A 15,992-nucleotide genomic window follows, 5' to 3' on the forward strand; every position below is an offset into this window, starting at 1 on the left:
GTGCTGGCTGCCAGCTCCTAACTGTGAGCCCACTTTAACCTTAAGGATACAGCTTGCTTTGAAACAAAGGGGAAGAAAGGTAAACTGAACTGTGAAGGAGCTTTTCTGTTTGAACATAAAACCACAAGGTGTGTGAGGGACTATTCCCATTGCCGCTCCTCTAAGCATTAAGTTACTGCTTTCCTACTCAGGTCATTAAAGTTAAGCATGCAAATTCACAGCTGTGCCTATGCAGATAAGACAGCAGTCCTGTGGGAGCTAAGCACGCACTGCACTGATGTGAGCATGGTTTGACTTCAGTGTGCCTCACTCTGGTCTTCATATGGGCATCGCATCCAGCGTGCTCAGATTTGTCCCAGTGGGTCAGACAAGCCTTGCTGTTGCATCTGGCAGAGGCCAGCTGCCCAGGTGCCTGCGAGCTGCTTCTGCTGCCTGTGAAGGTTCAGGGAGGGCCTCCTGGAGATACCTTCCTCTTTATACATTTATTCAGTGATAGCAAATACCGTGGTATCGTTGGCTGTGATATGTCAGGATGCTTTTCAGCAGTGTTCCTCCACGTACTGTGCATCATCCGTGGTGCAGAGATCCTTTCTTCTCCACTGACCTCATTTCCAGCACGTATTTCACTGTAACTTTTGCAATAACCATACAACCTGAGGACCTCAAACCTGCATGGCTGCGTGTAGTTTCTTCTTTTTCTCAAACATGATGCTTACAAAGTGGCAAACTAACTTTGGAGTTGGAAACTTCAATCCTTAATGGAATGGGCTAAGAAGTCTCCTAATAAAACAAAGGTGGAAGAAATGACTTTTTCTTTCCCAGTGTGCTTCATGCTTAGGATGCAAAATAATCGTTTGCACTGATACAGCCACTCGAAAGAGTATGCAGTAGGAATGTAGAAAAAATGGCTCAAGAATGACAATACAGTTAGTGTCTACTGAACAAGACACAGAGTGAGTGCTACACAGCTGTGGATATGAGTGAGAAGGAGTGATTCCCCAGCCACCGCTCGCTTGAGAGCTAATAGGTCCGAGAAAAAAAAACACCTCATCAGTTCCTGTAAAACATCTCTGTTCAAAAGTAAGTTTTTAGCATTCAAGATCCTGGTAACCTGACACAGATACAGAAGTTAATAAGATGTAATTACTGTCTGAATCTTCAGTCAAAATTAAATTCTACCTAACACGTAACACATTTTCATTACAGATACAGATCTAAATTTGAACCACATGGAAGCTGACATCTCAGATTCATGAAACATTCAGAAACCAGGAAAGTCCTTGCTGTATAATTACTGATCTTAACCTGCAAGCACAGCTTCGTGCCTGTGCAACACAGGGAGCCTGACAGCTGCGGACCCAGCTGCGATGCAGCGCACCGGGCAAGCTCACAGCATGCAGCAGGACACAGACGCACGGAGCTGTAACAGTGCTGGGTATCGAGCTACACTGCACCTACAAGACCACAGCATTGGCAGCATCCTTCTCACAGTGCACCTATGCTATCCCTCTTCTTCTGCCTGCTCTGCGTGATCAAGCGTTCATCTCAGCTTAAGTAATGACTGCAAATAATACCTGCAGCACTCCTGTGCCAGGCTCAGGTGGCCTTTGGGCAGACACATTTTACCCAATCACATTTTACCTCGCTGTACTTACAATCTTTTCATTCACCTTTTACCAAAATTGAGGATGTACTGATATGATTACATTAATACAATGTTTTAATAAACAGCAGCATAAAATAATCAGTGTTTAATATCATCTCTGGCATGTGAAATACAAAAATGCACGTATCTTAATTATAAAATAGCCTTTGTCATTACATTTCCATGCTCGTCTAATTGAAATGCCCATAATTAATAAATCAATCGTCAAGTAATACAGTGATTAAACGCATGCAGGGAAAACAAAGAAAAATATTTGTATAAGGTAGTGGCTGAACATCACCATAATATATTTCAAGAACATCTACATCAGGGTAAAAATAAAAAGAAACAGACCAAGATATAAAATGCAGAGATGTATTTTCACTTCTGCTGTACAAAACATCATCACACTTTTGTGCAAAAAAAGAAAGATAAAAATAAAGTCATATTATACAACACTGTCAACTGAGCAAAGATTGTTTCCATTGTGTACAATAAAAAATACCATTTGGTACAAAAGAGAGACTGTGAAAAATCATTAAGGTACACAGCACTTCTGTAAGTCATTAAAGTGGTTTCAAATGAATATTGTAGATTGCTTATACCTGAATACATTTTAGTAATTATGCATGTCATGTATCTAGGAGGAAAATTAACATCAATTCACATTATTAAAATTGACAGAGTAAATTGCTATCATTGGATCTGCCACCTGATGGAACGCGAGTGTCCCTTCTGTCAGGGTTCCTGGAGTCATAGTCACTGAAATTACGTATTGATCTGAAACAATAAATATTACTGGGAACAATTGTCATATATAAAATTGTGGTTTGGAGCCTTTCCATTAAACAGTTGCATAGCAACAAAAGGATATACAATTTCCACTTTATCTACCTATAAAAATTATGAAATGTTATCTTTGAAGAAGTCGGTTCAGGTTCTGAAATTAAAATACTTGAACTGCATTTCCTTTAAGGCAATTTCTTACAACTCCAGCCATCCTCAGCAGCCAGTATCAGATGACTTTTGCAAGCTGATAACTCAAGATATTGTGCCATCGTACAGAACGCCCTTTTCTTGGCCTGAATCTGGACTCAGGCTCCCAAGGTAACAGAAGACCAAAATTCTACCTGAAGTAATTTATCCAGCTCTCAGGTCACGTACTTGAAACATAATCCCCGACTGCGACATTTACAAATACTTTTAACTAGCTATTGGAACTGAAATTGCACACCCAGTAGATCACCGAATATTTGCATCTCCTAAAAAAAAGAGACAAATACTAATTTTCAGCATTAAAAAGTTTCTGTGATTGAAACCACATCAGAGGCTCAACAAGCTGCGAGAGAGCGTATGATAAAATGTTCTCCTTTCAACAAATTCCCCCTTCCCCTCTTTGAGCTGTTGGTGGCACTTAGAGAAACAATGCGTCCATTCACAGAGCTGAGTATTCACAGCACAAGGATCTCGGTCTGGCTGCTCTGCCCATCCTGTTAAGCAGTTAAACTTCACAGAAGATACTTGCTGCGATGTCTGTTAAACAACCAGAAGAATCTTTAATAAAATATTTGAATATAAATCTTTTCTACTACTTTCTAGTTTGTGTTGTGAAGAGTCGTATTTACAAAGGCCTCGCTTATTTACAATTCAGCTGAAATCATAGATTCATTAGGTCCGTGGATGCTCGTGTCTCCCAATAGGGAAGACTGCTTCGAGTCAATTTTGTACGGTTTTTGAGTTTTGTTGCCAAAAACGGTTATACCGATTCCTGCCGGGTGACTAGGAATTGACATATGGGATAGCAAAGGAATGTTTGCCTCCTGGTTGGATCCTGAAGACGGCAGACTTGTGACGTGACCCGTGCTAGTGGATCCGCTGGCACTGCTGGGAGAACGGCTCTTTGGGGGGGGACAGTGCTGGATTACCCGGGGTGGGCCCTGGGGCTGGTAGTGGGCAGCTGGGAAAGCGGCGTACCCCGCCGGAATCGGGTACCCGTTGATCGGGATGTACCGCTGGTTTTGAGGTATCGGCGGCCCTATGAACCCGGCGATTTGGCCTTGTGGTATCCCTTGTGCTGGAAACATGTAGTTAGGGTACCTGGGATTACTCAGGTTACTAACGGGGCTTGCGCTGAGGGAAGTTGTCTGAGTGGTGGCATTCCCACCTGAGGGGGTGGTAGAGCTAGTGTGGCTTGAAAGGCCCTCCCAGGAGCGCAGCCTGGCGTGGATTTCTTTAAATCGTGGCCTCCGAGAGGGCAGGTCGTGCCAGCACTCCGTCATCAGGCTGTACATGCGAGGAGGACAGTCTTCAGAGCACGGCAGCAGCTGTCGTTTCCTGATCATCTCTATGACTTCTTGATTACTAAATCCGTAATATGGTTGAAGTCCAAAGCTGAATATCTCCCACAAAACGACTCCGAATGACCAAATATCCGAATCGGAAGAGAACTTGCCGTACATAATCGCCTCTGGTGGCATCCAGCGAATTGGCAAAAGAGATTTGTTTTGAACTCTGTAATAATCTGCTGAGTAGATTTCTCTTGAGAGTCCAAGGTCTGAAATTTTCACATGAAGCTGTTCTCCAATTAAGATGTTACGAGTCGCAAGGTCTTTATGGACGAAGAAATGGCTCGATAAGTATTCCATCCCCGCTGCAATCTGGACTGCGATATGCAGGAAATCCCCGTGGTCCAGGCTGGATTTGACAGTTCCATCCTCATCGCTGCTACACCCAACATCTGAGTGAGGTGATCTCATGATGAGGAACTCATGGAGGTCTCCTTGGTTCATGTACTCGAAGAGCATGCAGACAGGTTGCTCCTGGGTCACCACACCTAAGAGGCAAACGATGTTAGGGTGGTGGAGCTCGGCCATAAGAGATGCTTCTTGCTGGAACTCTGCCCACTGCTGGGGGTTGTTAAAGTCTTTTAGCGTCTTGATTGCAATGAGCTGAGCGTGGTCCATGCCCGGAAGGTAGAGGTGTCCCTTGTAGATTTTGCCAAAAGCGCACTCACCCAGTTCTTCCATGAAACGAACAGCAGAGAGAGGTAACTCCTTAGCTTTGCTCTGGGAATGAAATGACAGGAAGAAGGTCTTTTCACACAGGAACTCTGAAAGCCATGCAAACCAACACTAGAGCTCCTTCCTGGGGCTGCACAGCCCTGCAAGACGCAAGTGTGAGCACAGCAGCGGCCCCAGTTCAGATCCATCCTGAAGGACGCCAGCATCCCAGCTCCAGCACAGCTCAGGGCTGGCAGCCGCTTTATCTTACTCTGTACCCCGTTCCAAACCTAAACTTAGAATCACTTTTTACCCTCTGCACAAGATCAGATAAAAGCAGTAAGCACGAAATATAAATACGTGCAGGAACTGTCAGCATTTCAGCAAAGGCATTTATATACTTGGGCTTGGGCATTTATATACTTACAACTGAATCTGACTGATCTCAGGAATTGAGGCAATTCACATACTTGAAGCTAAGTGCACGCTGAAGTGCTTTCTGGGCCAGCGCCTACTGTTTTAGCAGAAAGCTTTTTTTTCCAGTTACGTTCTGGAAGCCAACTCTTCCTTGACTTTGCTATTAACCCTTCCATATACAGTAGAGACTATCACTGTTCACCTTTGACTGAATGGTCAACCCTAAAGCACACGGGACAGACAGCAGGAAGAAAGGAGATACTGCTAAAAGAAGAGAGGCAAACTTTTGGAAACCGTTGTTCTGTTTGCTCTTAGGCCATGAAGGAGTTGCATCATATTCAGGTATCCACTTCCACACGTGCTGTTAATACAATCCCAGCCCTTTTGGGCCCTCTGTATCACTGTAGGTAGTAATTTAAGGCTAATGGGTTTGGGATCTACATTTTGCAGAAGAACATAAACATTAGCGTTTGCATTCCTGAAACACGATAGCTGCAGCTTTACAGTAGCAACGTAGGAAATTAATCGATGTTGGAACAAATCAGTTAGAAGTGGCATTTCCAAAGGAACGAGTTCTAATTGTACTGACCACTTTCAGTTTTTAGGCAAATACTGCATAAATAATCATCATCATCATCGTCGTCGAGCCATTTAAGCAGGCAGCCAGTAGACTGTACGGTGATGGCAGGAAATTAGCTATATTGTTGAGGAACAGATGGTTTATATTATACAAATCCTTTAGGCTAAAACTTGTTTAGGTCTGGCATATTGTAAATTATATTTTAGTAATGAAAGTGAAATGACCTCTGTCTGACCTCGGGCAGGGTTTGTCTGTTTGAACCAACATAGTGGAAAAGTATGAAAGAAAATGAAGTCATAAAGTTTTGGCAGGAAGGGCTCATTTCAAGTTAAGCGGTTATAAATCTGCTTAGTTTTTGTTTGACAAGTATTTGTCATACAGCGGTGTACAAAATGTGAAGAAGTGTAAAATACATATGAGGCAGCACGCCAAAGCAAACCGAGTACAAAGGCAGAGCAGTGGGGGCAAAGCCCACCGCCCCATCTCCCCATCTGCCCCTTCCATTGGGTGACTGACAGGACGAGCCCCATTCATTCTATTTTTTGAAGGCCATTAAACATCCTTTAAAACTGAAGAGGGCTGAAATGTGAACGTTTTTATTTGTCCGAGCAAACACACATGCACCTCGCTTGGAGCTTAAAGCTTAAGAGTGGTTTTACCAAGGGTTGACATTAATACTGGATATGGTATTTAAAAATAGGATTCCACTTCCTTTCTTTCAAAATGTTGTTTGAAAGGCCATCAAAACATCTGAAACAGGCAGAGCTCAGTTTGCCAGTAGAAAAATATGGAATGAGCATAAATAAAATGGAAAGCTTTTTGTGGTGTATGACTTGAAACACAACAAGAAGACAGCGTGCTCTGTTCTGGGTAAGCTCCTCTGCTCTGAAGCACGTGCAAGGCATTGGTGCATCAGCAGCCCGGGGGAAAATGGGACCTTGTAAAGGAATGGAGACCAAGAAGCAAATCCAGATCTGTGAGAATACCCCACAGAGATTGGATGCAAGGTGTAGCTGTGACACCTACCAAGTAAAATGGTTTCTTACTATTACCCACATTTTGTTAGTAAGCAGGTATTTTGTTATTAATCGTGCATTAAGCATTTTCTGCAGCTCTAAGCTGTATGTGCAAGTTGAAATTAAGAACTATAAAAGAAAGAGAAATTCTCTGTGCAGACCAAACTACCTGTCCACCCCTGCAGTCCCAGTATCTGTAACTACTTCAAAGCCTCATGTAAGCATCACACCGTGCAGTAACATGAACTTACACAGACCTTGCAGTGATCACTGTGGAAAGAATACCTACAACAGCCGTGTTTGAAAGAAGCAGCAAAAGCTGAAGAAGCAACACTTAGTGTTCACACTGCTAAAGGTTCAACACAAGCAGAATCTGGGTTAATTTCACTATGTCATCTTACTGCAAAAATAACAGCTTGTGCCAAGGCATGTCTGAGCGTTTCAGACATCACGCTCTACCCAGTTTCTAATTACTTGATGCTCGTTTTCCCTGTGAAATGATTCAAAGGAGCAACTTCCCTCAAGCTGCTGCTGGAGAGAACTGGCACGGTGTGAAAAGGGAGACAATGAAATAACCTTTCCAGGGCACTGATCTGCCTGTAGGTGGCAGAAGGCATTCACAGCCCCGAGTGGGTGATCCACGCAGGTTTGGTTTGCACACTGTCTGCCCTGTTGATAAACAAGGAGCTCGAGGTTAATCATGCTTAAATCTTCAGTGAGTTTAAAAGCAAGTGCTTCATGAACCTGGGAGTACACTGAAGCAAAACACCACCGGTGACACGAGCAGCTCTGCACCAGCTGTGCTGCCCACAGCTGAAGGTAGATCCTGGGGCTCTGTTGCAGCAATTTCTCCTTTAACTGAGGGAATGGGTAAGCCTGAAAAAACAAGGAGCAAATCTTTCCAAAGCGATTTCAGCTGAGTGAAGGTGACATGTGTCCACAGCAGACCCAGGAAAAAACTCTCTATGCTGAAATCACCTATTTATCTGCACTGCTTTCTGACTTCAGAAGGCCTCCAAATAAGTAATCCAGCGGTACTTTGGGAATGGGCTGCCTCAGTACTACAAAAAGCTCCAGCTTCTGTTTCTGCAGACACACGGCCTTACAGGAATTCCCCCCACAGGCCCACCCTCGCTATGCTGCTGCTGACAAGAAAAGTGCTCACCCCAAGTAAAGGCACCAGAGAAACCACAAGTTGGAAATGAGCTTAACTTCTCAGCACTTAAGTGATCAAAGCATTGCTCTCCCTGCCCTTACAGGCTGCAAGGCACCGAAGCAGGGACGAGCTGCGGGCTCACCTTTGGTTTATAGGCGTTGAGCATTGACATCTCCACATTCTGCCCTCTGACGTGTTTTGGCTGCCTCTGAACTGGAGGGGAGGATGACTTCTGGTTGTTGCGACAGATGCAGATGAAGAAGAAGAGCAGTGCTATGGCCAGGGGAATGGTAACACTTGGCACCAGGATATACAGGATTTCCATTTTATTCTTTTCTTTGGCATCCTTGTAATCTAGTTCAGGGAAAATCAAACAAACCAACCGTGAATGAAGTCTCCACGCAGCTGAACATGTCTCTAGGTCAATTAGAAGCAATAAGAAGAATAAACTACTGCAATCCACCTTGCATTACTTAGGACTCAGCACTGTACTCAGCATTACCCACACCCTCCTGGGGAGGACCCTGTGCCACAAGCAGCTGAAGGGCTCCCACAGCCAGGGGTGCTATGACCAAGCTGTCCCTTCTGCTTTTCCCTACTGCACTGATGGTGGTGGGTGTCTTTTCCGAGTTGCTGTCCTCTAGCATGGACATACAACCAATGCCTTTTCCCCTCCTTACTGTATTTGTCCTTGCTAAGCCTCTTGCTTGGACGGCTCCATGTTTCACATCTCCCATATTCAAGTTGACAAACTTTTATGGGATGTATCTATTGCAGCGTGGGAGACAACTGAAAGATACAGTTGCAGAAAGGAGAAGAAAGCAGCAGCCTGAGGCAGATGGAGACCTGGGCACTAGTTCATCACCTGAGCTACTCCAGTGAAAGGAGATTATTATTCTTATTAAGTAGCAGCCTCTGCCATGAAGCCTCATTAGGTTAATAGATTTCTTGAGAGCCAGCCCAATTAAATCCATTTCCCATTTAGGCATGTCCTGGTGAGACAGAATGCACAATACTTATTAAAATTTGCCTGAAATGTCTCTTTCAGCTCGTGCAGAAACAGCAGAATGCAAGTCCCATTTGGTACTTGGGTTTTAATATGCAGATTAGCATTCAACAATTAAATTACTACTCACCTGATATAGCTCTATTTGTCTGTACTTAAAATAATAATGCCGTACAACCCAGCTGTACAGCAAATACCATTTAAGGCAATGGTGAGAGGTAATTAAAAACCTTGTTAGGAATTCTTTGAGCCAGCCAGTCTATTTCGTTTATTATCTAGTGAAATGTTCAAATCAGAGATTCCTGCAAGACGGCCAAAAGCGTCCTGCTTTCTTCTGGTACACATCAAAAGACCAAAACAGTCCTGGGATCTCAGAGCCCATCCAGAGGGGGCCCTGCAAGTAGCTCCCCTCCAACTGCTCCTAATTACCCAATTATCCAGATGCCCTATGGAAAGCAGGGGGCTGTGCCAGGTTCAGACCAACTCAGGCACCTGCACCCACAGCTCATGGAGCAGACAGCCCAGGGCTGACTGGACTTGTGGGGTGTCCTGACTGCTGCCTGGTCCAGGCTGCTGTCAGGAAGGGCTGGAGAAAGTCATCAGCACAGGTTATAGAGCTTAAACTACTCCTGTGCCTCCATCACTGCGTCTAATGATCAGGAAAAACAGCAAAACTGAAACAGTATGAAAAGAGATAAAGGACTGAAAAGTGTGTATGAGAGGGTTTGTGATGCACACGATGATCCCAAATGTCTGCCTGCCCCCGATCTATTCTTTCACTAAGAACATAATTTAGATCCCATTCTGGCATTGATTCCCATCTTTCTATTAATTGAAAAAGACTTTGGAGCAGGCTCAGCACATGTCTCACTGCAGGGATGTTCAGAACCGTAACCAGAAGTGATTTCATTCGGTTCTGGCTATTGAACAGTAACATCGAAAGGTATCTCCTCACTGTCACAACTTGGAAGCAACGTGAAATTGGGTGTGAAAACTTTCTACTGTGAATTTCTGGAGCATTTCTGTGCGTGTTTCTGGCATGACCATGCACACAGCTGTTTGTTTTCTTGGCATGCTGTAGGTACTGTTATTTTTTAAGGCAGGTTAAACCATTAGGAACCGTTTGTGCAGGTCTTCCATCCACTTCCCCCTGGGTCTTCGAAAAGGGAAATAAAATGTGATGTGAGTAATGCTCGCAGGGCACAGGCTGGGGGAGGGAAAGGCTGTGCCTCAGAGGGTGGTGGCACAGCACAGCTCTCAGGGCAGTGGGACGACCCCAAGCTGCCGGAGCTCAGGGAGCGTTGGGACACCGCTGTGCCATAGCAGGGGGTTGGGTGCTGCTGTGTGGGGATGGGCTCCATGATCCTTGTGGATCCCTTCCAATTTGGGATTCTCTGCTATTCTATGGTAAAAAAAACTCAGTACTTACCACACGCTGGAACGTCGCAGAGCTCGGACTTGAAGTTCTCATCCAAAGTGAAGCACCACGGGGCGTCCTTCTGGTTGCCGGGGTTGCGGCAGTAGGAGTGGCCCCCGTTGAGCTCCGGGTACCTGATGGCAGTGAAGGTGTGTGTGTGCGGGTACTGCGAGTTCCACGGCTGGCACTGCCGCCCCGACCTGGTCACGCTCACCGTGCCCCGGTAGTCCACCCCTGTGCTGTTGTAGCACTTGTGATCTGGAAGAGACAGTAATGAAAGGCAAGGATCTGCGCGCTTCTTCTGGCCCGAGGCCGGCGAAGCCAGCTCAGGAGCACGGGCTCCCAATTTGCTGCGGCTGCAGCACGAGGCCTGCTTTGCATTCTCATTCCTGGGAGGATTTAAAGCTTATGCTTCTGTAATGAAAACAGCTTATGCCAAGCGTTTTTAATATAAGATACACAAAAGAAGTAAAAACTACAGTAGGAACCTGAATTGCAGCCATTATTTTCATGTGAAGGTGGAGCGTTTGCGGGAGCCACGTCTTACACTTGCCTGTTCAGATGTATAAAGGTTGGGAGCAGGCTGCAAAACCAAAGGCTGAGCTCAGAGGGTGCCTAGAATTGGCTGAATTAGGTAGAGACAGCCCTGGACTGGACTCTAGAGCTGCAGGTGAGCGCCTAGAGCTGCATAGGGAGGCTGAAGCTGCCAACTTTCCCCAGTATTCAAATGCTTACGCTGCTGCTGTTTCCTTCTACCTATTAATTACAGAAGATAGAACCAAATTAATGGATTTTAATGTAAGCACAAAGGCAGCTAAGGAAATAACTGAGAAAATATTTAGCTCACACCAGACTGGTGAGGGCAGAAGTGCCCTATGTGGTAAAGCACAGCGCCTATGCATTTCCACAGCTCAGCACTAGCTCCAGCACTGAGGCACAAGCAGCTTCGCCCTCTTTAACATTCCATTTTCTTCACGGACACACAACCACTTTTCACTTACTTTTATTTATGGGATCTGCCATGGGAATACCAATCCGGATACAATTGACGGCTTCGGGGCTATCCGGCTGGGGAAGATCTTCACAGTTGGGCAGCTTTAACCTCATGAGAATCATGGGATTGGATCTAGCAAAAATATACTCTGTCTGACAGAGGACATTCTCCAGAATTTCACATTCGTCGCGGCACAGGTCTCGTGGCTTGGGAGCTGGGGAAGTCTCATCGCAGTAGGGGAAGGCGTAGTGGCAGAGCGAAGGAATAGCGAACTGGGAGCATTTATCTGACAAATGGCTGGAAGTGCCAATCATGGTGAAGGCAGCTGCAAAATATACAAGAGGATTTTACCCAACCCGGTGGGAATTCCACTCCCGTGCTCACGCCTTCCCAGCACAGCCCTCCCTTCCCATTGTGACTATTACTTTCAGAGATCCAGGTGACGAGCAGACGTTCCAGAAATACACAGCACTAATTGCATTAGAAGTTACTAACGATGCTGTCTTCGCTGACAGAGAAAACACATCTGGTTTTCAACACTGGCCTCACGTTAAGCACGTTACCAAAACCCAAAATCCAATTATACATTATTTTCCTGAGTAACTCATAATGGCTTGCAAAGTCATTGGATATTTAGATCTCTTTGGCCCAACAAGTCAAAATCAAAGCGCTTGCAGGCTGCATGATGACAAAGCTCCCTGGAGTCACCCAAGGCCGGGCTGGGTGGGGCTGTGAGCAACCTGGCCTAGCAGGAGGTGTCCCTGCCTATAGCAGGGAGTTGGAACGAGATGATCTTGAAGCTCCCTTCCAACCCACACCATTCTGTGCTTCTATGAAAAAAAAACCAAACAAAAAGCACTGCAGCACTGCACTTTGTGAAACATCAGCAGCTTTTTGGAAGACGTTCCCTGGGAAAGAGGCGAGCACATTTTTTTTTTTACCCACCTGTGATCTGATTCTCTATTTCCCCTTGCATATGCAAAGACTCCATGTAAACGGTCCGATTCCCAATAAACCGCGCACAAGCGATCCCCCGGTAGGGCTGGCAAAACCCATCCTCTTCATACTCGTCACTGAAACCAATCACAGACACAAAGGGGTGAAATGTTTCACACGCAGTTCTGCAACAAAACGTCCCCCCAGGAGCTGGCACTCGGATTATCCGCGCCGATGCGAGGGGTTTGTCCTGCAGCCCGCAATTCGTTCTGGGGATGCTGGTGTGCTGCACGCCGTCCTCGCCTCCACGCAGAGCCTGTGATAAGGGATTATGTGGTCTTTAGGTAGCGCAGAGGGCACGGCCTCGGCTTTGTGCCCCGGCTCATTTTAACCTGAAAGGATTCTCGCAGCGCTGCAGGTAGTTTTCGGGAGCTCACAAGTGATTGTGAAGTGAATGTAAGGAGCACGGGGCCGGCGATCCAGGACACGAGGAGATGCACTCATGTGCTATGCAACAAACTTTCACTGGGGCATGGGATATGCCCAGCCACGAGCAGAAAACATAACCTGACCAGGAAAGCTAAGCTAAGTTTATTTGAGGCAGCTACGATGCTGTTTTCTATTTCTGAACCAAACCCGCACCTTAACAGCGTTAAGAAGAGTTAAGAAGCCAGATTTCTTTCATTAGGTGCTTTGTTTTATACACTACAGGAGACATTTAATGCATAAATCCAGATGTGAAATTATTCGCCAATATTCTTCAAACAAAGCAAGGAAAGGAAATGACCAAAGCTCTGAAGAGCAGAGCAGGCAGCGCTCTCTTGGAGCAGGTAAGCCGCAGCTCGCTGCTGGCACACAGCTTTATGGGGGTGTCGAGGAGGGGTCTGCAGGCGTGAATCTGCCCTTTCTCACTTGGAGAACCCAGATGGAGTCATTTGGGAACCACCTCCTGAACAGACACCTCGGCTCTGCTGAGGTCACGATGAAGAGAGAAGCATAATGAAACATTAATAGTTTCTGCTATTCGTGCCAATACCCACAAAAGACAGCTCCTATACACAGCTCTCAAACGAAGAAAAGTGATATTGGAATACCCCCGGGTATGATCATAGCTGGTTAGGCACCAGGTTACTTACTTTCTGTATTTCTTTCCCCCAAATTCGTCCCCCCCTAGACACTGAAAGCATAACAGCACAATCAGACTATGCCGCTAATAGGGGAAAATCACATCTTTTTTAATCAACTCTGCCATTAGGTTTAACAAAAGCCACTTTCATCCCCTCCCAGAGACCTTGGCTGTGAGAGCTTGCAAATGCAAATAGCACATCCTGCTTTGAAGTCACCCTGCATTGTGCGGGGGCTTAGAGCAGCGTCCAGCGTGGCTCCCAGCGCCCTGTCACTAATGGGATTAGAGGGCAGAAGTGCTGGGATCGCCCCTCGGGACACCCCACGCACCTCCCAGCTCTTTGCAGCTCCTGGAGCACGGGCCCGGGGCTCCCGCAGTGCTGGGGATGGGGAATTGACGGCCGTGGTTTATGGCTGTGAAGACAGGGGATTGGGAAGAGGGGTGGATGGGAGGTGGGAACCTTCCACAGCCAGCTGCCATCTGCTGAGAGGTGGGTGGGAAGGGGTTCAGGCATCACTGGATGATGACCTCAAGATATTTCCAAGGATACTGAAAATGGGAGTGCAAAGGCATAATCTCTAAACTGCCAATCAATTTTCATTAACTAGAGCAGTGGTAGGCTGAGATGTGCTGGGTAAAGGACAGCAGCAATGGGCTGGCCAGCATTGGTGATCACAGAACTGTAGAATGGCTTGGGTTGGAAGGGACCCCGAGCATCATTAAGCTCCAAACCCCACTGCCACAGGCAGAGCCACCAACCTCCATAAAATGATGCAGACACCTGAGCACGTCAGTGTTTCTCTACAGCTGGATATGGCCAAAATCCCCTGCTGGCTCCTAAAAGGGCAGCAGCTGAAACATGTACCAAAAACCACAGCAGCTACTGCGTGCTCTGGAGGCCAAAGCTCCATCTTCTAATCATCAATTAGTCCCCAGACAGAATAAAACTCATTACTTATTAACAATTCAGTTTTTTAATTATTATTTTTAATTGTATTATAATTTAATAGGGGATTTAACTCAAGGACTACACCTAACAACCACTGCTTTTGTAGACAATCGAGCAGCACAATTTAAACACTCAATTAGAGAAGACAAAATCAGGAGGAATGCAATTAACATCAGCAAAGCAAATTCTCCTCGCACTGAGGTTCACCTTTGAACTACAGAAGATTTAAGCGCGGTGGCTGCAGCGGTACGGCCTGCTGGTGAGCAGGGCCACCTTGATGGAAATGCCCCGAGGAGCAGGATTTGGGAGATTATCTCAGGAGGTGAAGATTAGAGGAAAGAGGAGAACCCGGATCCCAAAGCCTCTGCATGCCAGAGCGGAATTCACAGAGGGATGACATAAAATGAGCAGCTCAGACGGAGGCACTACCTTGAATTGTCTTGGAAAACAGCTCCACGATGGGCAGGAGGATAAACTGAATGGAATGGGAACAGCAGAGCGGGACACAGCTCTTGCCTGGCCTTAACACAACTGCACCTCCTGCTGCCAGCTGGCGGCTGCCTCTGGCTGGCTCTAAATGCACAGGTTTGGCTCTGGGATGGAGGCCGAGGCCGCCGATTCCTCCCATGTAACCCACGCGATGCACAGACACACTGTCCCCACCTTCTGCACACCCATAAACCCTCACAGTGACTACACAAAAGAAGGAAAGCGCTGGATTTTGATGCCTGACAGAAGATACAGCACTGAACTGTTTTAAGGCTATTTCTTTTCACATTTGGTTTCCACTCTGTTTGCTAGACCAACCTTGATGTTGACCTTGGAGCTTGCCCATTGCTTTTAGGTCCTGTCGCAGCTCCTTGTGCATTTCTGGCTCCACGGAGTGACAGTGCCATGGATTAAGCTTACACCGTACTCAGGTGTATCTGGCTGCACACAAAATCAGAGCACAAAACAGAGCTGCCAACAACTGACAGAGAACTCACCAACAACTGGTCTGGGAACTCGTTTTAGTAGAAGTTTTGTTACCACACTTTATCGTGAAAGATTGAATAAATGAATAAATGAATAGAAAAAGCTGGACCTTGTGAGACCATGTTGTATTTATTCTCACAACATCCAGATGGCTATTCCAAAGATGGTGTCATTTTGCACCACACCCCACAGATTTCTTCTGATTTTTCCTGCTTTGAGTAGGACTTGTGTGATTATTTCATGAGAGAGACACGTAAAGACATCTTGGTATGTCAACACTTTGAACATGGGCAAATGAGAGATGGACAAGGCAAGCCCAGGTCCTTTGGATGTAAATACTTTGGGTGTCCGAAGAGATGAGGTAGGAACAGAAGGAACAGTGCTGGCTCTGTGAAGGCTGTCCAGACCATTTCTCACTTACAAAGTGAAAGCCATTTTGTCTTGCTTAACTTTTCTTCACCCCGGCACTCAACTAGTCAGAGCTGTTTATCTAAATAATTTACACCCAGCAGCAGAGTAGTGATGGGAAAATGCAGCCAATGTGGCCCAGCTCAGACAACCGGGTGCTCTGAGCCCTTCTCTTCCAAGGGAACACTGCTCAATCCCACCATCCCAGCACAGCCCCCTGTGCCCCCAGCAGCTGCACCACAAGGGCTCTGTCTGCACCGACATATCTGCAGTCCTCAGCCACAGTGACAGCAGTGCTGCTTTGGATGAGCTGAGTTCCTAACGAATGCTGGTGGGTGACAGTGTGGAGGGAAGAAATTTGCTCCATA

At 46.1% G+C, this 15,992-nt stretch overlaps 1 protein-coding gene across 1 annotated transcript in view; it reads right to left on the bottom strand.

The window, feature by feature from the left end:
* Window positions 1-1,736: 1,736 nt before the first annotated feature.
* ROR1 (receptor tyrosine kinase like orphan receptor 1) overlaps window positions 1,737-15,992 on the bottom strand; it is a 129,247-nt gene continuing 114,991 nt past the window's right edge. The window contains exons 5-9 of the mRNA XM_065737330.1: window positions 12,176-12,303; window positions 11,238-11,555; window positions 10,249-10,494; window positions 7,956-8,167; window positions 1,737-4,710 (exon numbers count right to left, since the gene is read on the bottom strand). Coding sequence (XP_065593402.1) covers window positions 3,286-4,710; window positions 7,956-8,167; window positions 10,249-10,494; window positions 11,238-11,555; window positions 12,176-12,303 — 2,329 coding nt within the window. The 3' untranslated portion in view covers window positions 1,737-3,285. The remainder of the gene's footprint in view (window positions 4,711-7,955; window positions 8,168-10,248; window positions 10,495-11,237; window positions 11,556-12,175; window positions 12,304-15,992) is intronic.

Source organism: Cyrtonyx montezumae, unplaced genomic scaffold (genome assembly GCF_038088225.1).
Source record: "Cyrtonyx montezumae isolate F1298 unplaced genomic scaffold, pur_monq_1.0 scaffold_1, whole genome shotgun sequence".
In the NCBI taxonomy this organism is placed as follows: domain Eukaryota; kingdom Metazoa; phylum Chordata; class Aves; order Galliformes; family Odontophoridae; genus Cyrtonyx; species Cyrtonyx montezumae.